This window comes from Petaurus breviceps, unplaced genomic scaffold, assembly GCF_028583685.1.
Source record: "Petaurus breviceps papuanus isolate PSGF00001 unplaced genomic scaffold, PetGlider_PUasm1.0 98, whole genome shotgun sequence".
NCBI lineage: Eukaryota > Metazoa > Chordata > Mammalia > Diprotodontia > Petauridae > Petaurus > Petaurus breviceps.
The window spans coordinates 17,587,183-17,613,730 of NW_027187460.1; the positions used below are offsets into that span (position 1 = coordinate 17,587,183).

General features: G+C 41.4%; 1 protein-coding gene across 1 annotated transcript in view; it reads right to left on the reverse strand.

The window, feature by feature from the left end:
• TG (thyroglobulin) overlaps positions 1-26,548 on the reverse strand; it is a 382,541-nt gene that overhangs the window by 284,118 nt on the left and 71,875 nt on the right. The window contains exons 20-22 of the mRNA XM_069081298.1: positions 22,501-22,725; positions 12,174-12,323; positions 7,072-7,242 (exon numbers count right to left, since the gene is read on the reverse strand). Coding sequence (XP_068937399.1) covers positions 7,072-7,242; positions 12,174-12,323; positions 22,501-22,725 — 546 coding nt within the window. The remainder of the gene's footprint in view (positions 1-7,071; positions 7,243-12,173; positions 12,324-22,500; positions 22,726-26,548) is intronic.

The following is a 26,548-nucleotide window of genomic DNA, read 5'->3' on the forward strand; positions in this document are numbered from 1 at the left end:
CACTTATTATAAATTGATTGATTGAGAAAGTCACTTTAACTCTGAATCTCAACTTCTTGATTTAGAGAATAAAGAAAATAAGGCTTGCCCTGCATTCTTCAAAGAGTTGTTGTGAGGACAGTGTTCTATATAACTTAAAAGGTATAGAAATAGAAAAGTGGAAGTAGTTGTAAAGGTGGCAAACAGCTCACATTCGCATGCCCCTTTATAGTTCATAAAGGGCAGCTAGGTGATACAATGACTAGAATGCCAGACCTGGAGTCAGGAAGACTCACTCATCTTCCTGAGTTCAAATATGGCCTTAGACACTACCTAGTTGTGTGACCCTAGGCAAGTCACTTAACCTTGTTTGCCTCGGTTTCCTCATCTGTAAAATGAGCTGGAGTAGGAAATGGCAAATCACTCCAGGATCTTTGCCAAAGAAAATCCCAAATGGGCTCACAAAAAAGTCAGACACAACTGAAAAATTACTCAACAACAATTTAGAGTTTACAAAGCACTTTCAATATACATGGTCTTTTTTGACCCTTATAAGGGGGTGAGCTAGGTAAGTATTATTACCCTCCATTATACAGATGGGGAAATTAAGGTTCAGAGAAGTAGATGATTTGCCCAAGGCCACCTAACTAGTGAACTGTGGAGACAGGTCTTCTCATTCTCACCCTAGTCTTCTTGCTACATATATATATATATATATATATATATATATTTATTTATTTATTTATTTATTTATTTATTTATTTTACAAAAGATGACACATTTGTGACTGTAGCTCCATGCACATAGGGAAAGATATTCTCAATGGCAACATGAGAATGAGGGATGGTTGCTAAAGTCCTTTCTAAACCTAAGTGTACATGTTCCAGCATTCTATATTTTATCTTCTGATATTCAAAGACCTAGAGTCCTTTTCCAGTGCTTTCTAGTCCTCTAAAATTTTATGTTTTAACATTCTACATTCTTGTGTCCATTTTAGCTCGAAAATTCTGTGTTCTAACAGCCATTTTAGCTCTAACAGTCTATGGTCTACATTCAGAAGTCTCTACTCTCTCTGACACACAGTATGGTACAGTCCAAAGAGGGCTGGACTGGAGTCAAAGGATCTGGGTTCAAATGTTATCTTTGCCACTTCCTCGTGTGACCTAGGACAAGTCACTTAACCAATATGGGTGGGCCTCAGGAGTTAGACTAGAATTCAGGGATTGTCAAGCTACAACCCAAAAGCCAAATCCTGCCCAACACCTGTTTTTGTATGGTCCATAAGGTAAGATTTCTCACAACTATTTTAAAATATAACAAAACTGTATTTTAAAATGTAAAAGTCATTTTTAACTTACTAGGTCGGCCAAAAACAGGCAGTAGCTAGATTTAGCCCCTGGAAAGTAATTTGCTGATTCCCTGACTACATGATTGCAAAGGTCTCTTCCTGTTCTCAATCTATTATTCTTTAATGTTTATTCTATGAATTTTGTTTGTAATAGAAACAAGAAAGGAGACAAATTTCTGAACAGAGGACCTAGGCTATGAAAGTGGAAATCCTCCATACAGAACTAAGAACAGAATTTAGCCCAGAAGATTTGCATAAAAGCCACAGAATAGAAGTTACACATCAATCTTTAAAATGCTTATTTGCCTTCTCAAAACAAAACAACAGGCACTAATGGGAAACGGTTTTCTGGTCGTCAAAGCCTAGAGGCAGCAGGTGTTTTGGATAAAACTGTCATTTCTGCTTGGAAAGAACATTGAGGCAAGTCAAGCAGCCTTCTTACAGAAATAGCTGAAATGCAGAGCTTTTATCCTTCAGGCTATGTGGTATAATAGAGAAAACATTGATCCAATAGTCAAGGGCCCTAGGAAGAGCATCAGCCCTGCAGGCAGAGGACCTGGCTTCAAATTCCACCTCTGATAATTACTACCTATGGGACCTTAAGTGAGCCTTTAACCTACAGTTATCCCTCTATATCCCTGCGTTTAGGGGCACAGAGCCCTCATGATCTGGAAAATCCATGTAAAAATTTTTGGCCCTTCCATCGTACTAGAAAAGAAGTCTGAATTTCTTCTTTTTCTTTAATGGGTTGTTTGCAGTACCTTGTTGTAAAATTTTGGGTTAAGTATTTGGTCATAGACTCTGTCATCTGAGGCTTCTGCAACACTTCCCCAAATTCCCATTTCATTTCTTAGGTCAACCTGTGATTTATTGAAACCACAGTGGGAAAGCTGTGACACGGATGGGGTAACTGTACTTGAATTCAGATCCTCACTTGTAAAATAAGGGTATCGGAGGTCCCTTCTGGATCTGGCTCTTACCCTGTGACCTGTTTCACTCCCATCTCCATCTACCCCTCACTTGCTTGTGTACCCTAGATGTATCACCCATCATCTTGGGGTCACAGTCTCCTCATCCACCGAATGAGGAAGTTGGACCAAGAGCTTTTTGACATTCATCTCATCTCTAACATTTGATGATTTCCACCCCCTAGCACTGAAAGCAGGGGGCTGTGAAGATTTTTTTTTTTTGTCTTTTAACCTAGATTCACTCTTTTTTCGCATACATGATGCACCAGGAGGTTGCTCTAAGCAACGTGAGATTGGTTCATTTGGATTTTCTCCCCTGCATGCTCTGGGTGTTAGTTGCTACATTGTCCTGAGAAAGAAAATAGGTATTTTGTAACCAAGGACACTCAGGTACACAGAGGGTAATAAGAATAATGATTACCACCTAGCAACTATATGGTATTTTAAGGTTTGCATGGAATAATGATGGCTAGCATTTACATAGAATTTTAAGGATTGCAAATCAAATATATGTTATGTTGTCTCATTTGGTCTTCACGACAACCCAATGAGTGAGATGTTATTATTATCCTCATTTTACAGATAAGGAAATTGAGGCAGACAGAGGTTAAGTGACTTATTCAGGGTCACATAGCTCTTAAGTATGCGGTAGGATTTGAACTCAGTCTTTCTGACTCCAAGGCTAGCATTCCATCCACTGCACCACCTAGCTGCCCATTAGCATGGCTCCTAATCAACAAACCAAGAAGTATTTAAGGGCTTACTGTGTGCCAGTGCTGTGTGCTGAAAATATAAATACAAGTCAAAAGATAGTTCCTGCCCACAAGGAGCTTACGTCCTAATGGGGGAAGGCAATATATAACGGGGAGATGAAAAGGGGGGAGGGCATTTATTTTATTTGAGATGAGGGTAAAGTGGTTCATTTAGAAGCAGCGCATAGGGATGCCTGTAGCAGAATGGCAGCCTTGGCTAATGCATGAACTTGAGTTCCTCCTTCCCACATGGCTCAGACGCTGCTGGAATGTCTGAGTCCAAGAAGGCTAACCCTTATGACTGCATGATTCTTTAGTGTACCTGACCCATATAAGGCACCACTGATTAGCCAAACCATACTCTTGGTGATAATAAGCTAGTTCAAGGGTTAGTTAAATCATAGACCCTGGATGAGAGAGAATTTCACTCTGCTAGGGCCACCCATACACATTTCTCACCATCCATTTGGAATTTGGGAGGGTAACTGTCCAAAAGCATTGGGTGGGGTGGCCACCCAGTCTCTGTGACCAAAGTGACTCTTCTTCACTGACTGCCAGGGAAGATACCGTTCCCTGGACCTCCTCCTTCCAGAGAACTCATTCTTTCCTGGGAGTGTGTGTATAGGGGTTGGAGGAAGACGCTATAGGGAGTAATTGGTGGAATTATAAAGAAATGCTACAGGTAGCAAAGGGATAATCTTTGCATCTATATCCCAGACCACCCAATCTGAAGTTTACTCTGCTTCTTTAATAGGCTTCACACCCAACTTTAATTTAATTTAATTAATGGGGTCCTTTTCTTCTCTACCTTTGCTACTGATCTGAGCCTGACCCCTGGGTATTCCAATATCCCTACACCTAGGTCTAGATTTAGGTCTAGGTATAAACAAAAAGTACTTTAATTTCATTCAAGGAGATAAAAGATGGGTTTTCTTTTCCCCAGATATTTTGCTAGCTACTAAGGAGAAGAAGGTAGACAAGAGGCAGTATGGTAGTGTGGACAGAGCATTGGACTAGAAGTCAGGAGACAGGTTTTGATTCTAGTTATTCCACCAACAGTTTATGTGATCTTGAGTACTTCTCTCTGGGCCTCAGTTTCCTCAGTTATAAACTAAAGGGGTTGTCCAAGATCAGGGGTTCTTAAGCTTTTTGTGCTATGAACTCTCCTCCAGCAGTCTGGTAAGGCCTATATACTCCTTCCCAGCAACAGATTTGGAATCAAAGCTCAATTTTAATTAGCGAGTAATATAATTTTTTTTCCTCACCCAAGTTCATGGACTCCTTGAAATCCATCCATGGATCCTCTGGACCCCAGCTAAGAACACTTGGGTTATATGATATCTAAAATTTTGCGAATCCTAGGATCATAGGTTTTCGCACTAGAAGGGACATTAGAAGCTATCTAGTCCAACAGCTTCATTTCACAAATGAGGAAACTGATGACCAGAAAGGTAAAGTGATTTGCACAAAATCACATAGTGTCAGACATAGGATTTAAACCCAGTTCCTCTGACTCTCTGAGTTTCTCTAGCAATAAGGAAATACTAATGGCATATACCGAGGGGCCTTAAAGGCATCTTTCAGAGAGTTAGCAATAGAAGTTATGAATCCAATCTCTGCCACTAGGTAAAGAAACAACTTACACAGGAAGGTCAACATCGACAATTCAACCCCATATCACACTGGCTGAGGGTCGCCTTAGTCTCCAGGGGGGATCCCTTTCTGGGTCTGCTAACATAAGTAAAGGAACCTTTTGGGTATAGCAGGAGTTCCTGGGGTACAGTGATGGAACCATATAACTGGGATCTCCATACTCCCAGGTATTTCTTCACAGAAACTACAACATAAGAGAATTGGAGCCATAAGATCAAACCAGAATGATTTGATTAATGGTGAGGCAGGAAATGAGGGCTAACGGTTAACAATCACTAGGAAACAAGTTGGTTACTAGGAGATCAAAAGATTTAGGTATCTCTGAATATAAGATAATATAAGGCAAAGTAAGAGGCACTCTCCCTAATAATAACTCACATATTTATAATTTTGCAAAAATACTTTTCTTATAATAAATACCCTCGTGAGGTAGATAATGCCAAATACAATTACCCTCATTTTTTGCATGGGGAAGCCCAACTTCCCAGGATCCCAAAGTTAGTAAGTATAGCAGGCAGGTATTTGAAACAATATCACTCCTGACTATAAGTACAGACCTCTTTTCCAGCTGGTAAAATAATAGCTTACATTTATAAAATACTTGACAGTTTACAAAGTGCTTTTTTTTTTTATAACCATGGGCTTGAGGTAGGCAGTATAATTATCATTAGAACTATTTTATAGATGAGGTAACCAAGACCCAGTCAAGTGAAGTGATGCCCATGGCTACCAAGCTGTAACTTTCAGAGCCAGGACTAAAATACATGTCTTCTTACCCTAAGGCCATTAGCCTTTCTCCTAAATTATGAAATATTGGAAACGGATGACACGAGGTCAGATTTGAACAGGCTTTATGATTTTTGGAATCTCTGAGTAAGGCTATAAGAAAGGGCATGATTTGTGAGGTAGCAGTATGTATTGACAGATAGATAGTAGATATCATATATCATACACTTAGACACATTGCAAATAGATGTAAAGTAAGAGGCAGTTTCTCCATCTGTCCTTCGATTCATTCGTATTCAGTGCTGTGTCTGGCCCATAGTTGGTGATTAATTAATGCTTGTTTCCTTCCTTCAACATTTATTAAGCACCTATGAATATCTTGTAGAAATACTGATTTATGTGACTTGAGCAAATATCTTAACTTCTATGTTTTAGTCTCTTCATCTCTAAAATTTAGACATCTATCTCCCAGGGTAAAGATCAATGAGATATCCTACTAGGCTCCAATGCCCCATTGTAATCTCTTCAATGTGGCTATCCCCCCTGCAGTAATGCAGATCACAACCAGACTGTGTGTGTCCACCTAGTGTGACTCATTTATCGCCTCCCATAAATTTACTACCAAGGGGCTGGGGGCCTCCCTTTTATTCTCATGATATTGAGTCATTGGAGCACAGGAGATGTCTATTGATTTCCTCTCATTCTAGCTATATACCACTGGCCTCTCATTTTTCTTTGGTAACCTATAAACAAAGGAAGAATACTATACTACAAAGGTCATACAGGATATGAAGGTACTTTGAAAAATAATACTTATAATTTATATGTGTATAGCACATGTTTTATGTGATTGCACATGCATAACCCATATCAGATTGATTGCTTTATTGGGGGAGGGAAGAAAGGGAAGGAAGGAGAAAAAATTGCAAAATCTTATAAAAAAAAAGAATGTTGAACATTGTCTTTATATGTAATGGGAAAAAACACTACTTGAAAAAAAAACTACTCACATACTCGCTTGATCCTCAAAGAAACCCTAAAAGTCTTGCCAGGTAGATATTTTAATTCCCAGTTTATAGATAAGGAAATTGAACTAAAGTGACCTACCCAGAGATAGCTAGGTGGTGCAGTGGATAGAGTGTTGGTTCTGGAATCAGGAAGATTCATCTTCCTGATTTCAGATCTGGCCTCAGACACTTACTAGCTTTGCGACCCTGGGCAATTCACTTTACTCTGTTTACCTCAGTTTCCTCATCTGTAAAATGACCTGGAGAAGGAAATGATAAAACACTCCAGTATCTTTGCCAAGAAAACCCCAAATAGGGTCACAAAGAATCAGACATGACTGAAAATGACTGAACAACAAATGACCTATTCAAGGCCAAACAGTAAGCTTCAAAGCTAGAATCTAAATCAGGTCTTCTGATTTTAAGTCCAAGACTTTTTTTTTTTGCTTGTCCACACCGATCTGTTTTATGGGAAAGAATAAGCTGGCTGGTGGAAACAATCAAAAGAGGACTTGCATTGAAGGATCATTCCTCAGCTGTATGACCTAAATAGCTCACATTTAATGACCTAAATAGCCCCAAAGTATTTTTTATGTCTTTCCCATTATGGGTTTTCTCCCTTCCCATCTAGCACGTACTTAGGCACTGGGAATTGCTCAAAGGACCATCTGTTTGTGTCCAAGCCAACATCCTTCCAAGGCTGTCTACGCAGAAGGATCTCCCGTCATTCAGGTCGTTCTGGCTAGGAATGTATCCACCATCATCATCACACTTCAGGCCCAGTTCATTCCTCTGACAATCGGTGACACCTGCAAGAGAACATCGGTCAGTCAACAAGGATTTATTAAGTGTTTACTTCCACCCCAGCACTGGGCTAAGCATTAAAGATACAAAGAGAGGCAAAAGTAAGCCAGTCAGGTTCATTTTGGGTCTCCCAAGCTTTGGGAAATTGCTAGGCAGTTTTGCAGGTGTCCATGAAATGACTTTGAGGTTAAAGTAAGAACTTATGGTGGATTTATATTGTCAGCCCAGATAAGAGGCCATAAAGAGCAGGGTGATGCCAGGCTCTTACAAGGTAAAATTCAAACAATTAATAAACACCCCTTAAGTGTCTACCATGTACCAAATAAGCTAAGCACTGGGGATATAAAAGAAGCGAAAGATAGTCCCTGCTCTCAAGTGGCTAAAATCTAAAAGGGAAGACAGCATGCAAAGAAATAGATACAAAGCCAACTATAAACAGGAAAAATATGGCATAATTAGCAGAGGGAAGACACTAGAATTTAGAGTGTCTAGGGCAATTTTCCCTTAGAAGGTAGGATTTCAGTTGGAACTCAAAGGAAGTCAGGGAGGCCAGTGGTGGGGGGGGGGGGGAGGAGGGGGGAGAGAGTTCCAGGCATGGGGAGGGGGGACAGGCAGGGAAAACAGAAGGAGCTGAGAAATGTAGTGTCTTGTTTGTGGAGAAAGCCAACAGGCTGGTGTCAATGGGTTGAAGAATAAGAAGATTGGAAAGATGGGAGGAGGCTAGGTTATGAAGGGCATTGAATGTCAAACAGAGCATCTTCTATGGCCTAGAGGAGCAAACGCAAGAGTTACCCCAGTCGCCATTAAGACCCTAAGGAATGAGGGTGGGGAGGGTAACCTGACTAAAAAGCTCAAGAAAAAGTGGTCCCCTGCTGAGTCAGTAATCTACCTCAGCTTGGCTCTTTGTATGTGTATGTTGACTTGTCCTTGGCTTTGTTCATTGGCTCAGCTCCTCTGCTTATTCAATTCAATTAGAGGCAGCTAAGTGATACAGTGGATAGGGCATGGGCCTGAAGTTAGGAGGTCCTGAGCTCAAATTCAACCTCAGACATGTCCTAGATGTGTGACTCTGGGGAAGTCATTTAATCTGTCTGCTTCAGTTTCCTATACCACTTACCTCCCAAGGTTGTGGTAAGGATCCAATGAGATATTTGAAAAGCACTTGGTATAATGCTTGACACATAGTAGGCATTATAAAAATGTTAGTCATTGCTTGTTATTCATCAAACATGTATTAAACTTTTCAACTTTAAACAAAAATGAACAAAGGACATAATCTCTGCTTTCAAGGAGTTTGTAATCTCTTAGGAAGGATATGACCTGAATGCAAATAAGTGTTAACAGGTAGGATGCCTTGGGGGTGGGGAGGACTGTGTAATAAGTGCTCCAGTAGGACACTGAAAGGGACCTCAGAGGCCCACAAGTCCATGGCCACATTTTACCAATGAAAAAATGAAGCACTGAAAAGTTGTGACTTTCCAGAGTCAAATAGCTAGTAAGTATTTGAGGCAGGATTTGAACCTAGGTCTTCCTAACTCCAAATCCAATACCCCAGCCCTAGTCGTTAGATTTTGAGTTCCTTGAGGGCAGGGACTTTTTGTCTTTCTTCGAATCCCCCACAATTAGCACGGTACCTGACACACAGTAGGCACTTAATAAATGCACATTGCTAACTTACTAATAGTTGAGGAGAAAGAGATCACTTTCTGGCTTTCTGACCCTCTGATCCAAGCATCTGCTCAGTTCCCCAGCTCCCATAGAAGGTATCACTGATGCTCTCTTGCCTCCCTGCCTGCTTCTAACACTTGGGCTCCTCCTTTGTCCCACCCCATTGCTCTGGCTCAGTTCCCTCTCGGGAAGAGTATCTATTACATGTAGTGCAAGTGGGAGGAGTGTGCTGAGGCTGAGACCAAGAACTGCTGCCTTCTCCTGGCAACAGCACACCTTCAGCTCTGAGCTCTGGGCTGTAGCCTGCTGTCCTGGAGACCCCCTGAGGGCTCCAAGGAAAGATTTCCATTGTGTTTGCCATGTATTTTCCACTTTATTGTATTTTATGTTTTTCTAGGCTGAGCCCTGCATTACTATGTATGATAAAAGCATAGCATGTGGGTCTATACACACCCACCCCCATATATGTATGCAAAGCATTTTAATATATGTGTACATATACCACGTACACATATATCTATGTGTATATATAAAGTGATGGTGTATATATACATGTATGCATATATGTGTGTATGTATATACATGTACGTGTGTATAATGTGTGTATGTATATGTGTGCATATGTGTGTATGTATATATCTGTATATCTGTATGTATGTGTATGTGTGTATATATGTGTAGGTGTATACATATAATGTGTGTGAATGCATTTGTGTGCATATGTGTGTATGTATGTATATGTATATATGCATACATGACTCTGTATATGTGTATTTGTATGTATGTATATATGTATGTGCATATACATGTGTATGTGTGTATATGTGCATATATGACTGTGTATACACCTGTCTATGTGTATGTATATGTATATATGCATATATGACTCTGTGTATAGATCTGTATATGTATATGTATGTGTTCATGTGTGTATGTATATGTGTATATGTGTGTGCATATGTATGTCTGTATATATGTGTATATATGATATGTTAGTGCTTAGAGGTACTTTAAAGATCTAATCCAACCCTTTCATTTTAGATATAAGGAAACTGAGATGTAGAAAAGGCAAGTGACTTGTCTAGGCTAGCCACCAAATAGCTAAAAAGTGGCAGAACCAAATCTTAAACTTAAATCTAATGATTCAAGGTTCTGTGTACTTTCCATCACACAGCAATTATGAGTAAGAACTTCCATACATCTCTGCTACATAGTAATGCCAGGAATTGACCAGGGATGGCTAGATGCAGCGGATAGAGTGCTGGGCCTGAAGGCAAGAAGACCCACCTTCCTGAGTTCAAATCCAACCCCAGACACTTCCTAGCTGTGTGATCCTGGGCAAGTCACTTAACCCAGTTTGCCTTATCTGTAAAATGTCTTCCTGACTCCAGGCCCATCACTCTATCTACTGTGCCACATAACTGCCACCTTCTATAATAAGAAGTAGCATTTGATTATCACAATAGCAGGCCTGTAAAGCCTGAGGACATTGAATGATGGCATTTTGAATTACTTCACCTTAATTTGAGACATACAGAAAGATTTGGGGCATTTCATGTCAGATTACTTAAAGAGATGGGAAAAAAAATAACACTATAACTTGGCCTAATCATTTAGCCAAGAAAAATACTTGATGTAAGCTTTTATGCAGAACTTTTTAAAGGGTGTTACTGAAAAGCTTGGGGCACACGAGAAGGATGATGAGTTCCACACAGTTACATAGTAGAGGCAGGGAATCTCAGACTACTTTTCACAGGGTCTACAGCCCAGACACATTGGAACGGCTGTGTCCCCCCTTCTGATTCTAAGCTCTCCCATGTCTACCTTTTTTTTTAAGCAATTGGGGCTAAGTAACTTGCTCAAGGTTACACGGCCAGGTGTTTCTGGGTGGGTGCTAAGTGTCTGAGCCCAGATTCGATCCCAGGTCATCCCGACTCTGGGGCCGGTGCTCTTACTCGCTGTGCTACCTGGCCGCCCCCCATGTCTACCTTTTGTCAGACTACCCCAAATGCCTGTAATGGACTCCACCTCCAAGCCACCATCTCCATTTATTGAACTCTTCCTTTAAAACTTCACAGTCTAACTGTGGAACCCCGTCCCTCATGTATCCTTCCTGATTTTTTACCTCTCCACACAAACACGCAGAAAAATTCTCTCTCCCTCCTTTAAATATTTTTAGTGCTTTGGCTGGCTCAGCTATGTTTTATCACAGACAGTCCATCACCTTGATTCATGGTTATTTGTATACATTTTGTACCCATTTCACTGTCAGTTCCTTGAGGACAGGGAGTATTGATTAATCAACTAATCAGTCAGTAATTAACAGGCTTGTCCCAGGCACCGTGCTAAGCACTGGGGATACAAAGACATAAGTTAAACCACTTCTGCCCACAAACAGCTTCCATTCTATAGGGAGGGGCGATTAAGTATGGCCTATTTTGCATATGCAGGTACCTACAAAATACCTGTATATGCATACAGGTGTATACAAAAGTAGATGGACAGCTAGGTGGCACGATGTATTGTACCAGGCCTAGAGTCAGGAAAACCTGAGTTCAAATGCAGCCTCCGACACTTTACTAGCTGTGTGATCCCGGGCAAATCACTTAGCCCTGTTTGCCTCAGTTTCCTCATGTGTAAAATGAGCTGGAGAAAGAAATGGCAAACTGCTGCAGTGTCTTTGCCAAGAAAACCCAAAACAGAGTCACAAAGAGTTGGATACAACCTGAAACAACTCAACAATCACAACACAAAATAGATACGGGAGGAGGAGGGGGGAAGGCACTAAGAGACAGGGAAAACAGGAACAACCTCATGTGGTAGGGACAGCTTGGACCCAGTCTTGAAGGAACCTAGGGACTCTAAGAGGGAGAGGTAAAATAGGAGTATATTCAAGGCATGGAAAATCAGTAGTGTAAAAAATAGCACAGATATGGGAGAGGAAGTATCGTAGATAAGAAGCAGTAAAAAGTTGAGTTCTTCTAGCCTGTGGAGTGTGTGTATAGTAAGGCTAGAAGGGGAAGCTGTGTCAGGTCATAAAGAGATTTGAACGCCAAACAGAGAAGTTTGTATCTGATTCCAGAGGCTACAAGTAGTCACCAGAGTGTGCTGAGTGGAGGAATGATATAGACCAATCTAGGAAAACCACCTTGGTAGTCCTGTGGAGCACGGATTAGAGTGGGGAGAAATTGGAAGCACAGCAAGCAGCCAGAAGGGTACTGAATAGGGACAGCTCCCTTTTGAAGCAGGTCCTGAGGCCTTCACTCACAGTGACTTTGGCTGAAAGCTCCAGATGAAAGGGTAGATCTGCCTGCGGGACAGCGGACACAGGCCAAGCTGCCTGGCTGCTCTTGGTAGAATCCCAGAGAACAGGGGACACACTCTTCATCCAGAAAGTAGCTGCCTTCAGGGCAAACAACTACAAAGGAAGAGAAAAAAATGAGAACTAGTATGAATTCCATCTAAGCTTTTAGGCTGCAGCAGCAAAGGACAGAGGCAGGTGAAATTCCCAAAGACTTAGAAGTCTTTAACAGGTTAACCGATTACTACCAAAAGCATCTCCGATAAAGGTCAGAGATCTATGGCTTTCATCCTCTCTTCCCTGTTTCCACTGTCACCGCCCCCCCATTCTAGACCCTCGTTACCAGCCCCTCTGGACGCTGAAATAAATTCCTAACAGGTTTCCCTGCCTCCAATCTCTCCCTCCTTCAAATCCTCCTTCCTCTTCCAATCCACCCCCTGATCACATAATAGCTGGACTGCAAGAGTCAGGATAGCTGAGTTATAAAGTGTGTAGGAAAGAGTACAATAAGTCTCTGAAGGGCTTTGAATGCCCTTATTTGATTCTGCCATATTTGATTCTGGAGATAATTAGGAAGTAATTGGAGCTTATTGAGTGGAGTAATGACGTGTCCAGACTTGCACTTTGATAAGCTGAGTGGGGACGGAGAGACTTGAGATGAGGAGACCAACCAGAAGATCCACAGGTAAGGCCCTCTGCTTCTTCCCTTATTCCCTTTAAAGCCCTTCTCAAATGTTACTACCTCCTCCAAGAAGTCTTCCCTGATCCCTCCATTGGTAATGCCTTGTGCCCTCAGATCTTACATAACAGCTTATTTTTCAACTCTAATGCACTTAGAATGTAATATGGCGTTTGGGGCTCATGTAACTAACCAAGTTGCCTTTCTTTGTATCTTCGTGCCCAGCATATATAATAAATGCTTGCTGATTTGTTGACTTGTAATACTGCCCTCAGCATGTAATGAGGCATAAAAGATCCCTTCCCTAAGTGACATTGGACTGTCGTGCTTTTTGAGAGCTTGTTTCTGAAAATGTTCATTACTTTCATTACATTTTACTACTCATTACTTTTAAATATGTGTTGTTTGAGCTGTTTCATTCCTACCCTACTCTTTGTGACTCCAGGGTTTTCTTTGCAGAGACGTTGGAGTGATTTGCCATTGCCTTCTCCAGCTCATTTCACAGACTAGGAAACTGAGGCAAAGTGCCTTGTGCAGGGTCACACAACTAATAAGTGTCTGAAACGAGATTTGAACTTGGGAAGATGAGTCTTCAGGCCTGGTACTCTATCTACTGCACCACTTAGCCAATCCACTTTTAAATATACTCCCCTTCTAAACCACCTTTTTCATGCTGCAGATTGGAAATGATCAAACTTGTTGAAATTTTGCCTAATATGGAGAAAATTGTCTGTGACTAAAGGCCCAAGGGACTCTCTTATGTGTAAAAGGCATGAACTTTAGAACATAGACTTTGTGACTTCTATTTTGGCTGCTCACAGGCCTTTTGAAATTTCTTTCCAATCTTCTAGATAATTGAGGCCACCAGAGAAGTGTTCTAATGATGATGAAGATAATGAAAATGCACGATGGCCAGAAATTCAATGCAGCTTTGTTCATCAAAAAAGCAAGGCATAAGAGGCCAATATCTGCCACCTAGATCTAGGGGCTGAGTTACCAGATACAGTATGACTTCAGGCTTCACATTCGAAGTAAGCTTAAAACCAGAGCCACATCTGGGAAATTATATAATGTGCCTTCCAGCCTACTACTGACAATTCATTTCTTCCCTAAAAGGGCCCAGTTTCATTACCCATATGAGTCAGGCTGAGAAATAGTAAGCCCAAAGCCAAACTCATCTCTGGAACGGTGATTAGCTTTCAAATAAGTGCTCTTAGAATTAATGACACCCCTCACTACACTGAGCTCCCCTTCCTTCTCCCCCAGCTACAGGGAGGCAAGAGTAGAAAGAAAAATGTAAAATTAAACTTGGCCAAACATGATTTCCATCATTGGTTCAGTACAAAGAACAGAAGCACAGTTAGATTTAGAAAAACCAATAGATGTTAAGTTTTAAGAAGCTTGGGCTACTACTGTCTAATTGTCTCTTTCAAGGAACTTCTAATTTGCCTAAAATTTCTCTCCTACAACAAATCATCGTCTTTATTAAGGAAGAGAAACTCCTGGCACCAACGTTTTCTTGGAAGGGGACTCAGAACAAATAAATACATGATAAGTAAATATGGTTAACACCCCCATCCAGAGAGGGACCTAGTAAGATTGGAAACATCCTGGAAGCATAGGCGGGCTTCAGGAAAGGTGCCATTAAAGAGACACAGAATATCTGAACCTTTTCTCTTATCTCAGTAGTGAACCTGAAATTGTAGCATTCATAATGCCTAAATTTCAGCTGAAGGTCAGTGATGGTTAATGTCTACAGAAGGGAAAAATACTTGGGTATTTTCTGTTTATACTTCATTTGTCAGTTTAAGTAGGACTGACCCCACAAGGGGTGAAAAGGCTGGGCCTTGGGCATCTCCTTTCCAGTGCTAGAAGCTACATGACTTTGAAAGAACTTTCTAAGATCCCCCCACCACCACCCCTTCCTCCAGCAGCTATAAGCAATCAGGCATTGCTTCACTCCTCTGACAAACCCCAGGAAGGTGCTATAAGAATGCAGCAAAGAGTATGAACTCTGTTGGATAACACACACTGGCTCCTGTCTTACCATGCCGGGAAAGCTCCTATGACATTAGTTAGAATGCTGATGTAGCAAATGAGCTCACCAGAGCTGAGCATCTGGAAAAGCCTAGTTCTGCTCCATTCAGGGGCCAGCCTTTTTTCCATCCTTCCATGGGTATGCAATTGGTTTGACTCTTGCAGAGGTCTGTGTGTCTTAAGTTTGAGGAAACAGTGAAATTCTCTTGGGGATTCACTTGGGAGCATAGATCTGGAGCTTGGAAGGGACCACCAAGATCAGTAATTCGTCATTTTACAGATGAGGAAACTGAGGCTCTCAGAGTTAAGTGACTTGCCTAAGGTCACACAGGCAATAAATGGCAGATCCAGCATTCAAACTCAGGTCCTATGAATCCAAATTCAGCACACCAGCCTAAGCAACCTGTCCAATTCAGTGCACTCCCTTCTTTGTGTGTAGTTCAAAAGAAAAAGGGTGAGGGGTGTGGTATGGTTTCTGAGCAGATAAATATAGAAAAAGGGAGAGTCTGTGATTTTGACTGGCCTCATGCTAGCTTATCCCCAGGCATGTGCATGAATCTTTCTCCTTTGTGCTCCTTCTTCTCCAGGCTATACTCTGGATTTTCTTTACTATGCCCCATCTCTTCATCCTGGAAGCTCCTGGCAGTCTTGGAGGTAGCCTCTAACTCTGCAGCCTCTCCCTCTCATTGGGTGGCTCTTACCAGAACCTCCACTGAGAAGGGGGTTGCCCAGGCCAGCCATTTCTCATTGCTTTCCAGGACTTTCTCTATCATGCCCCCCCCCCCCGCAAGTGGGACCTTTTTCTTCCTGCTCCTGCTCCCAGCTGCCTTTTATGTTCTGTCTTCCTCCACTAGACTGCAAGCTCCTTGAGGTCAAGAGACTGTCTTTCTTCTTGCTAATTGTATTTGTATTTCCAGCACTCAGCACAGTGCCTGGAACTTCGGATTACTTAGTAAATTACAATCACACAATCACTTAGTAAATGCTTCTTTACTGACTATCCACTGAAACTTCATCTGTATCTATAATTACAGGAAACAATCTGTAGAAGATGAGTCACAAACTATTTCAGGCATCAGTATATAAATCTCTTATCTGAGTCTCTGTCCCTGCTGCAAAATGCAAAAATTGCAGGTCAAGCATACGTGCAGAAATGCAAACCCATTTTCATATACTCATGAACACTCATAGTGGTAGGAAAGACACATCTTATTAGAAAGAGCCCATTACTCTTGAAAATGAATATATAAACGCTCTTTAAATAATTTGTTAATTATCTTACTATTCATAATTCAGCCTTTGGCTCCACCATCCATCTATTTGGCATTGCTCCTCTATGATCCTTCATCATAAATCCTAGCTCCCCCACCACCATCTCTGAGCTGATCTCTACTACCAACATGTTAAGTTACAAAGTTACCACCAGGTTATCAGGATCCCAAGGGGAGTTAGTATTGATCTTTTCTTTAAGTCAGTTGATCCTCTAAACATATTGTCCAAAAATGTGTTGTTTCCCATTGCTTTAAAGAACGGGTCCTGGTTTTGATGGCACTAAATAATAATATAATACTACTAAATAATAGTATTCATCCATCTCACCTAGTTGTGTGGGATTTCCCTCTAACCCCTCCCTCTTCTAAACTTCTCTCTTTCTGCTAAAGGTACCATTATCCTTCCTATCATCCGGGTTAAGCTGAGAGTCAGCCTGGACTCCTCACTCTCCTCATCATCCTTGCCAAGTCTTGTTTACTCTTCCTTTCTCACATCTGTCCCCCCTTCTTTTCGTTCACATATTTTAGACATCACCAGCGAGGTGGTGCAGTAAATAGAGCATGGGCTGGAGTCAGGGAGATTCATCTTCCTAAGTTCAAATCTTGCCTCAAACACTTACTAGCTGTGTGACCCTGGGCAAGTCACTTCACCCTGTTTGCCTCAGCTTCCTCATCTGTAAAATGAGCTGGAAAAGGAAATGGCAAACCACTCCAGTATCTTTGCCAAGAAAACCTCAAGTGAGGTCATGAAGAGTTTAACACAACTGAACAACAGCATCTATCACCCCCTTACCTGAACTATTGAAATAGTCTCCTAATTTCTCCCCCCTCCCTAATCCATCATCTGCAGAACTGCCAAAGTATTATTCTTAAAGCATAGGTATGATCATTTAATTCCAGTGCTCAATAAACTTTAGTGACTCTTTATTACTTCTAGTCTTCCATATGGAGTTTTCTGTCTGGATTTTAAAGCCAACCTACCTTTACAGTTTTATTAAACATCACTCCTCTTCACATACTCTTTAGTTCAGCCAAACTGGCTATATTATTTGTTCCTCACACAATTCACTTTATTTCCCACCTCCATGAATTTGCACAGTACATTTAGACTGCTCTCCCTCCCCATCTCTACTTCCTTCAAAATTCAACTCAGGGCCCATGTCTTACATGAAGTCCTTCTAGATCCTTCAAAGCTAATGACTCATTACTCCCCCAAAGTATCATGTGTTTGCATCATATTTGTTTCGTATGTCCATAGATGTGTACACCTCCTCCCTCCCTCATAGCATGTAAGATTCTTGAGGGCAAATGGCACAGTGGAGAGAATGTTGGATGTGGAGTCAAGAAGAACCAAGTTCAAATTCAGCCTTATCTGTAAAATGAGGATAATAGCATCTGACTTCCAGGGTTGTTGTGAGAATAAAATGAGATATTTGTAAAGCACTTTGCAGTTGGAGGTAAGTATAATAAAGATACAATATGGCCTGGTAGAGAGAGTTCTGGAGTTGGAGTCGTGGTTCAGATCCTTCCTCTGACAATTTATATGCTTCAGTCAATCTCCCTGTATTGAGCTACCATGTCATAGACAGGTTATGATCTGAGTTAGTGGAGTCAAGTTCCCCAAGAGAGGGTAATCACAAATTCTTCTTTGTCACTTTAGGTGGCATCCCCCATAGACATGACATGATACAGCAATAGATTGTTAGCTTTGGAATCAGGAGGGTATGGGTTCAAGTCCCATTTCTGACATATACCAGTATGACCCTGAGCAAGTCATTGACCCTTTTAGTGTCCCTGACCACTCTCAGAGCACAAGTTACAAAACAGATGCCAATTTGCATTGGGAAAGGGATTTTCCTCACAGGGAGTTCCCTGTACCAATGAAACATAGGCATAAGTTAAAATCTAAAAGTAAAGTTTAGCTACTAAGTTATTAATGTGGGCTTGAAGGAGTAACCCTACTTATTTTTCTATGCAGAATAGGACACTGGACTTGGAGTCAGGAAGACCTGTGTTGAAATCCAGTGTGGTCCTGAACAAATCATTCTGGGCCTCAGTTTCCCCACTGGTTTCTAAGGTCTCTTCCAGTTCTAATTCTATGACTGTATTCCTCTGATGCTAAAAAATAACTTGTAACCTGTGCTAAAGAAAGAATCTTCCCATGCTGGCTGTTTGTATATTCTCATATTTGTCAAAAATGAGAATGAAAGCTCTGCTCATGAATCAGATCACAATATCTTTGTGAAGAAAGTATTCTATTAATTCTAGAGTGCTTCTGCAGTCTACATCAGGGACCCCAGAATGCTAACTCAAAAGAAAAGCAATAGGAAAGTAGCCCTCTAAAAAGCACAAGTAATGGACAAGGGGGAGGGCAGAAAACAAGCTTTGGTAAATGAGAAACAGCTCCTCTAGGACTCTGGTTTTAATGGACTAGTCTGGTAATATCATTGCATGCAGGTAATTCCAAAGGGAATGGCCAATGGCTGGACCAGAGACAAGCAAGTAAACACACAGGCATTAACAACGCTGTTGTAAACAAAGACTCCATTTCCCCTGTTTTATCCAGCTTCTCCTGCCAGGCATTCCAGTCTCAACCACAACCTACAATCCCAGCTGATCCTCCATAATTCCCCATTCCTTGGGGTAATCATAAAGGGCTAACTGGTTGCCCCTCCTCCCCAGAGCAGCCTCCCCAGTGATCACCCCGGCAGATGAGACTGAGATGATGACACTTTTCCACAGGACGATGAATTTGCTTATTTTTTCACAGCTGTATTCCAGATGTGAATTTTACATTAGGAACACTTCTCGTCTGTCCCTCCCCCACCCCCCACAAGTCACAAAGGCTTCCACACAAAAGAGAAAGGGCTAGATTTCACCAGCCTCTCTCTAGACACCCATGAAAGGTTAAGGCTGCCATCTTTTGTCTTACTAACTCTGTTCTTGTATAATTGTCGTGGGGCATTCTATACCGTTGGTGTCCTTGAGTGTAGGTTTATTAATTCTTAATGAGTGAGAAAGCTACAGATAGGGGAAATGGGAATAAGAGATAAAGCCTATCTTGGGCACATCTGTGATCCTTTATAAAGGTCAGCTATCTTTGTTATTAGATAAAATGGAAGAGGAGGCAAAGTTGACGTTTGGGATCCCCTGTTTCTTCTTCTCTGTACTCCTCCCCCACTTTTACTATGAATTTTCACCCTCTAAAGACCCTAATACCTTCATTCAGTTCCCACTATGATCCCCCATTTAGGCGTGGACATTATCAGTAAGTGTTGATGGGAGACTGGGCATGGAGAGAGAAGGAGTCACAAGTGACATCTTGTGCTTATGTGCAGGAGATTGCCCTGGACCTTCTCTTGGTGCCAGAGCTGCAGGAAATAGCTAAACAATTACAACTAATTACAATGAGAGTATTTAATGGAGAGAGGAAAGGGACTGACATATTTTGGATTGGATCTTTATATGGATTTAATAAAGTAAAGGATGAAAGTTAATAGAGTGGGGACCAAGCAAAAGAAATGCACCTGGTGTGTGCTATATTCAGGGTTGGGTCTTTCTTCCTTTTGGTTATCACTATGGTGAGGGCGTAGAGGGACGGGGGGATGTCTGTCCATCTGAGGTCCTGGCTCATGCTACTTCAAAGCCCAACCACAGACTAGAAGCAGCAGCAGAGGTCAGGTCCAGCCCAGAACCATGTATTTGAATTCTAGCAGCCAGATATACTTCTAAAAAATTTGGTGCCTAGGGCAAAAATGGTGGCAAAGAGGAGAGCCTGGAGTCTGCTGGAGAGGTCACTGCCAGGGAATGTAGTAGGGACATCCTGGCCAAGAACAGCCACATTTGCAGTATGAGAAGGCCTTGAGAAAAACCCTTCAAAGGCACATGCACTGAGTGGGCATTGAATAAGTATTGGTTGAACTGAACTGGATTTTACAGGTCACAAAAACTGACAACCAGAGGGATGACTTGCTCATAGGTAGCAGATAGTGCTGAGATTTGAGGGTACAGATAACCACTAAGGCCCCCTCCAACTCTAAGAGTCTACAGTGAATTCATTTTCATATATAATGAACTTCAGTGGCAGTTCCACCCTGACACGGAATTTGAAATTCTAAGGAGGTTTTAGAAATTGGCAGAAAGCTAGGCCTGAGTCTAGTTAACAATGCATTGGAACAAGGGTTCCTAACCTGGGATTCATGGATAGAGTTCAAGTGGCTTATAAACTCAGATGGAAAAAAAAAGTCTTTATTTTCATTAATCTTTGGGTTCCTTTATAATTCTATTTCTTAACGCACTTAAAAACATTACTCTGAGAAGGGGGTCTATAGGTTTCACCAACCTGCCAAAGGGGTCCATGATACAAAAAAGGGGGGTAAGAACTCTTTTGGAGGAAGAATCAGAAAGCCCTGTATTTCTCCATTCCCAATAAAATGCTTTTCCCTGTGTATTCAGTGATCTGTTTGCATACAGAGAGGGCTGATAAATCAAGATTTCAGCTTGAGCCTCCCTGGGGGAAAAAAATCAGCTCCATTCTGGGGAAAATGGTTTCCAAAGCTACTTATGAAGTGAGAGAAGCCAACAGTTTCATTGAATTTTAATTAAAAATCAGTTTTCTCCAAAGCCACAAAAGACTGTGCCTAAAACTTCCCAGATGGGGTCAGTGGGGCTCCCTCCACATGTTGATCTAACCAAACTGCTGAATGTCTCAAAAAACTAAACACATCACCCACACTGATAATCATGGCACCCATTCCCATTTCTATGGCACTTTAAGGTTTGTCCAATTCAGTCCTCAAAATGCCACTCTGAGGGAGACGGTGAGACTATCCTTCCTTACAAAGGAGGAAACAGAGAGAAACACAGAGAGGCTAAGGGCACTGCTTGGGATAACATGGAGTATTCCTGGGAAAAACCAACAGACAAAATCCTGCATTTTCTGGCCTGGTCTTTCTTACAGCATGCTGCTTCTGCTTTATGACCACTCCTCCCTTTTCTGGAATCTGCCAGAAAGCTTTCATGGATAGAAACTTCCATCTCCTATGAAACAGTGAAAATAAGCACTAACGTTGGAGATAGAGGATGTAAACTGAAAGCTCATCTCTGCTGATTAATACTTGTGCCACCCAATTCCCTGCGCCTCAGTTTCCTCATATGCAAAAACGATAGGATTATGGACATAGAAGGGACCTCAGAGGCCATGCAACTTTGGTGGGTAATAGCTCCTTGCCTATGACCTTCTAGAAAGGAATCTAATCAGATCTCTTGAGTTTGACACAATTCCTCCCTACAAATATCTGGTGTTCTTCAGCACCCCAAGTTACCCTGATGCATGGAATGGTGAGAGTTGATGCATTAATGCTCTACATCCAAAGGGCAGCCTCTCAAACGAGTATGGCGGACCTTCCTCCTCCTACCTTGGAACCAACCCAGGACTCCTCTGAGATCTGGTTTGCCCTTTTTCTTCCCACTGATTGTGATCAGGTCAGATGGAGCCATCACTCCTCCATGTCACCCAGACCCCCACACACTGGGCTTCCCCGAACATTTTCACTGCCATGCTCTTGTGCTCCAGATCCTACTAAATGGTTCTGGGTCCCCAGGTTTCTGACTGGTGAGCCTTTACCATGTCTAAATGCCATACCTATTCAACAACCCAACATCATCATCCTTTTCCATATATAACTTTAGAAACTATACTCAAACCATGGAATGAGTGTGCCCATCAATTGTTCTATAACTTTATTCACCAACCCCATGACTTCTTACACCAAAACACTCCTCCTTCCTCTATATATGTTGTCTTCTCCTAAAAGAATAGAGGTTCATTGTGGGCAGGGACTGTCTTGATTTTTGTACTTGCATCCCCACTGCTTAGTACAGTATCTATCACATAGTAAGCACTTAAATGCTTTTTCATTCATTCATTGTTCTGCGTGGGTTGGAAAGAATGATCTCCAAAGTCCCTTCCAGAATCTTTGATCTACAAAATTATATCATATAAGTAGCAGCCTTTGATCTTGGTTCTAGAGTTATGTCATTTTGTCTTTAGGATAGCTTTGTTTAATTCAAACCACATGATGATAGGAAGGGCAAGACGGAGAAGGAAAGAGACAGAAAGAGGTAAAGAGAGGAAGGAACTGAAGAGGGAGAAGATAAGAAAGAGAGGGAGAAAAATAGAAATAATGGAGTAGGGGAGAAAGGAGAGAGAAAGAATGAGATAGAGATGGAAATAAGAGGAGATATTATTGGGAGCTGCTGTCTGTGCCTCCCTGGTCCTTAGAGAAGAAGAGAGAAATCAACCTACCACATCCAGGGGAATACAGAACTGTTTTGCCTGGTGGTGAGTACTTTTGGAATCCTTTCTTGCATCCAAACTGCACACTTGGAGATATGTCAAAGGAATCTCCTTGGAGGAATTGTATAATAGTGTCTGCTGGGAAAGTCTTGGAATCTAAATGAAGCTGGAAGCCACCGCTCTGGATCAACTTTACAAAGCGTCCGACAAGATCATTCCCCATAAAGGCATTTTCTGTAAGAGACAATGATGTGAAAGGCTTACTCAGTTTCCATATGTTATAGAAGTAAAGATACTGAACACAGTTTAGTAGCACTTTAAACCCACCCCAGTCACCATAACCATCCCCTCCCTTTCACCAGGAGAGACCAAGATGCCTGCCCTTGGACACACATGAAGTCAGCTGGGCAGACACACACCTGCTGGATTTCTTGGTGGACAGAGGTTCTTATGCAGTTTTAGCCACTATGGGAAGGCGAAAACCAAAGGATGGCCTGAGAGTAGATTTTTGGTTAGCTATATTCATGTAATCACAGAATTTTAAAACATAGAGTATAAACTGAGAAAGGACCCTAGAACACAGGATGTTAATAAGGGAAGGAAGAAGGGAATAAGCATTCATTATGCTTCCATTATGTCCTAGGCATTGTGCTAATCCCTTTACAACCATTACATAACAATAATAACGACAGTTAACATTTATATGCTTCCTACTATGTAGCAGACACTGTACTTAGCACTTTCCAAATATTACTTCATTTGAAACTCACAACAACTTTGAGAGGTCGGTGCTATTACTATCTCGATTTTACAGATAAGGAAACTGAGGCGAACAGAGGTTTGTTTTTTTTTTCAAGTGCCCACAGTCACACAGCCAGTGTATGTCAAAAGTGGGACTCGAACCCAAGTGTCTCTGAATCCATGCTGCCCAAAGGCATACAGCTGGTTAATGATAGAAATAAGGCTAGACCCCAGGTCCCTTATATTCCAGTCTAGGACTCTAGTTGAGATAAACACATTACCACCACAAAGAAAGATATTAGTTCAATATAAGAAGGAACTTGGTAAAAATTAGAGCTGTTGGAAAATGCACGGGCCATCTCCCTGGGAGTGATCCAGGAATTTACTAGCGAGGCAAGAGCAGAGCATGTCCATATGATGGTTGATGGGATGTCTCCTTACAGAAGGCTGACAACCTTTGCTTGTGAGTTATCAAAGAAATAGGAAAAGTAACGAGTTCCCCACCACTGGAGATCTTCCAGAAAGGGCCAGATCACTAATTCTCAGGGATTTTTGTATGGCAGTTTCTTGGATCAAACAAGGTCTTATACAAGGCAACTTCTGAGATTCCTTCCAAATCTAAGATTCTATGGATACTGTGGCTGTGATGAAAAGGAGCAAAAAGAGAGTTTGGTAGTGTGCGGTCAGGAGACCCTGGATGCCAGAGGAATCACATTACACAACAGCAGGTAAGGCAGGGACTCTAAGAAAAAGGTCTTACAAATTCCTCATCGGCAGCCGCAGAGGACGCCAGTTGTTTGGTTCAAGGCTACACTACTAAGCCTTATTGAAAAGCATTGTAGCCTATGACCAATGAAATAATATCTCTTTGTAGCCTGCCCTAATCACATCATATCCAAATTACAGGGGTCAGATCTAGGTGTCACACTTTAGGAAGGACATTATTCATCTGGGGAGTGACCAGGAGAAGGGACAGCTAGGTGGTGCAGTGAATAGAGCTCTGGGTCTGAAGTCAGGAAGACTTGTCTTCCTGAGTTCAAATCCAGCCTCAGATACATAGGAGGGGCATGTAACCCTGGGCAAGTCACTTAACCCTTTTTGCCTCAGTTTCCTCATCTGTAAAAAACAAAAAACAATGAACAGGAGAAGGAAATGGCAAACCACTCCAGTATCTTTGCCCCCCAAAATCCCAAATGAGGTCATGAAGAACCAGACACGACTGAAACAAATGTACAACAAAAATCCAGAAGAAGGCAAGCCTAATAGTGAAAAACACAAGTTTAAACCATATGAGGACCAGTTAAAGGAACTAGGGATGTTTAGGCTGAAGAAGAGGGGTTATGGATGGCAGAGAATAAGTATATATTAAGCACCCACTTTACTTATGCATGTGCTTTACAAATATTATCTCATTTGATCTTCACAATAATCCTTGAGGTAGGTGCTACTATTATCCTCATTTTACACTTAAGGAAACTGAGGCAGGTAGAAGTTGGGTGACTTGCCTGGGGTCACACAGCTAGGAAATGTCTGGGGCTGGATCTGAACTCATATCTTCATGGATCTAGGCCTAGTCCTCTATGCACTACATCCTACTTCAAGCATTTGAAAGTCTGTCATGTGGAAGAAAAATTAGCCTAATTCTGCTTGCTCTCAAAGAGTAGAACTAAGAACAACAGAAAGAAGTTGTACAGAGGCAGATTTTGACTTGATAAAATGAAAATCTTTCTAAAAATTAGAGCTATCTAAAAGTGGAATGGGTTACCTCCAGAGTGAAGTAAGTTTTCCCTCACTGGAAGAGTTCAAGGACAGGTGGGGTGGGCACTTCTCAGGAGTGCCTAAGAAGGGAATTTTGGCCCAGCACACAAGTGTATGACATACAGTAGGTGCTTAATAAATGTTGGCTGCTTCATTAATTGATTTGACAACTCCTGGTTGGACTAGATGCCACTCAACTTCTCTCCTTCTGTGATTGTGTTGGCCTTCCTTAAGCTAGACCATATTGTTCTTAAAACTAAACAATTTAGTAAAGTTCTCCAGCTGTCAGACTGGAAACATTTACTGGAAAAAAATAGATAAGCACTATATCAACAGTTGGGTTGGCTCCCAGATAGAAAATATACATTCACATTTCTACAAGCCAGTTTAAAGCTGCCACATAACCAAAACCCAGTGAAGTTGTTTTTGCCAGAAATATCTATGTAAATAAAGCCAGGGGTAAACAGTTTACTTTATCCTAACTTCAAAGGCTTCTAAAATTATCCAGGAATGAGCCTGAGGGAGAACAGAGGCCTACCCTGCATATGAGAGTTAATGAGATGTCTCCTTATAAAAGTAACTGACTTCTAGCTTGTGCCCATGCATTTATCACAAGATTGATACTATAGAGGACTTGGAAGGAAGGGGTCAAATTTCTTCTCCTGGGTTACATTCTTATAGCTCTATAATTTGATTATCTACAGAAATGAGAGTAAAGTAAATTTGCTCCCACATTCTCACCATTCACTGCAATCCACACCCGCATCCCAGGAAAGGCAGAGCTCCAAGAGAACACAGACCACGTTTTATCTAACCCTAGAACCTAGCATGCTTCTCCGAATGTATTAGATGCTTATGTTTCTGGAACTAGAAGTCGGAATTCACTGCAAGAGTTGGGTTTTTACCTGTAATGTGGAAAAGAGGAACGTCCAAGAAAGGATAAATCTTGCTCCTTAGAGCAGGCAGAACAAAGATAATGGACAGTGGAGAGAGAAGTCAGACCTTTAGTTTGAAAAGAAGAGGATAAAAATGGATAAAAGAGAGTTAGAATCAGAATGAAGGAGACAAGAAGAGAACACCAAGCACCTTGCTGAGGTGCAGTCACTGCGTCCAGATGGGCCACATCCCAGAGTCTGAAAAGGAGTCAGCAGGTATTCAGTGGTATATAAATGACTGGGGGCAAGCAATGATTTTGATGTGATTTCATTCTGTGACACCATTGGGAATGCTCATGTGCTTCTACTGACAACAGGCTAATTCATGACACCCAGCCTTAACCACAAGAAACCAAACTGAGCTTCTTTCCCCAACTTTAGTTAGTTCTCTGTCAGATGAGTCTGGATTTAATGCCACATAGATACATTTTGTTTTTTCTTTGGCTGTGTTTTTTTCTATTCTACATTTTTATTTTTTTCTACTAAACATTTCTTTTCTTTCTTTTTTCTTTTTCTTCCTTCCTTCCTTCCTTCCTCCCTTCCTTCCTTTCTTCCTCTCTCTTTCTTTCTTTCTTTCTTTCTTTCTTTCTTTCTTTCTTTCTTTCTTTCTTTCTTTCTTTCTT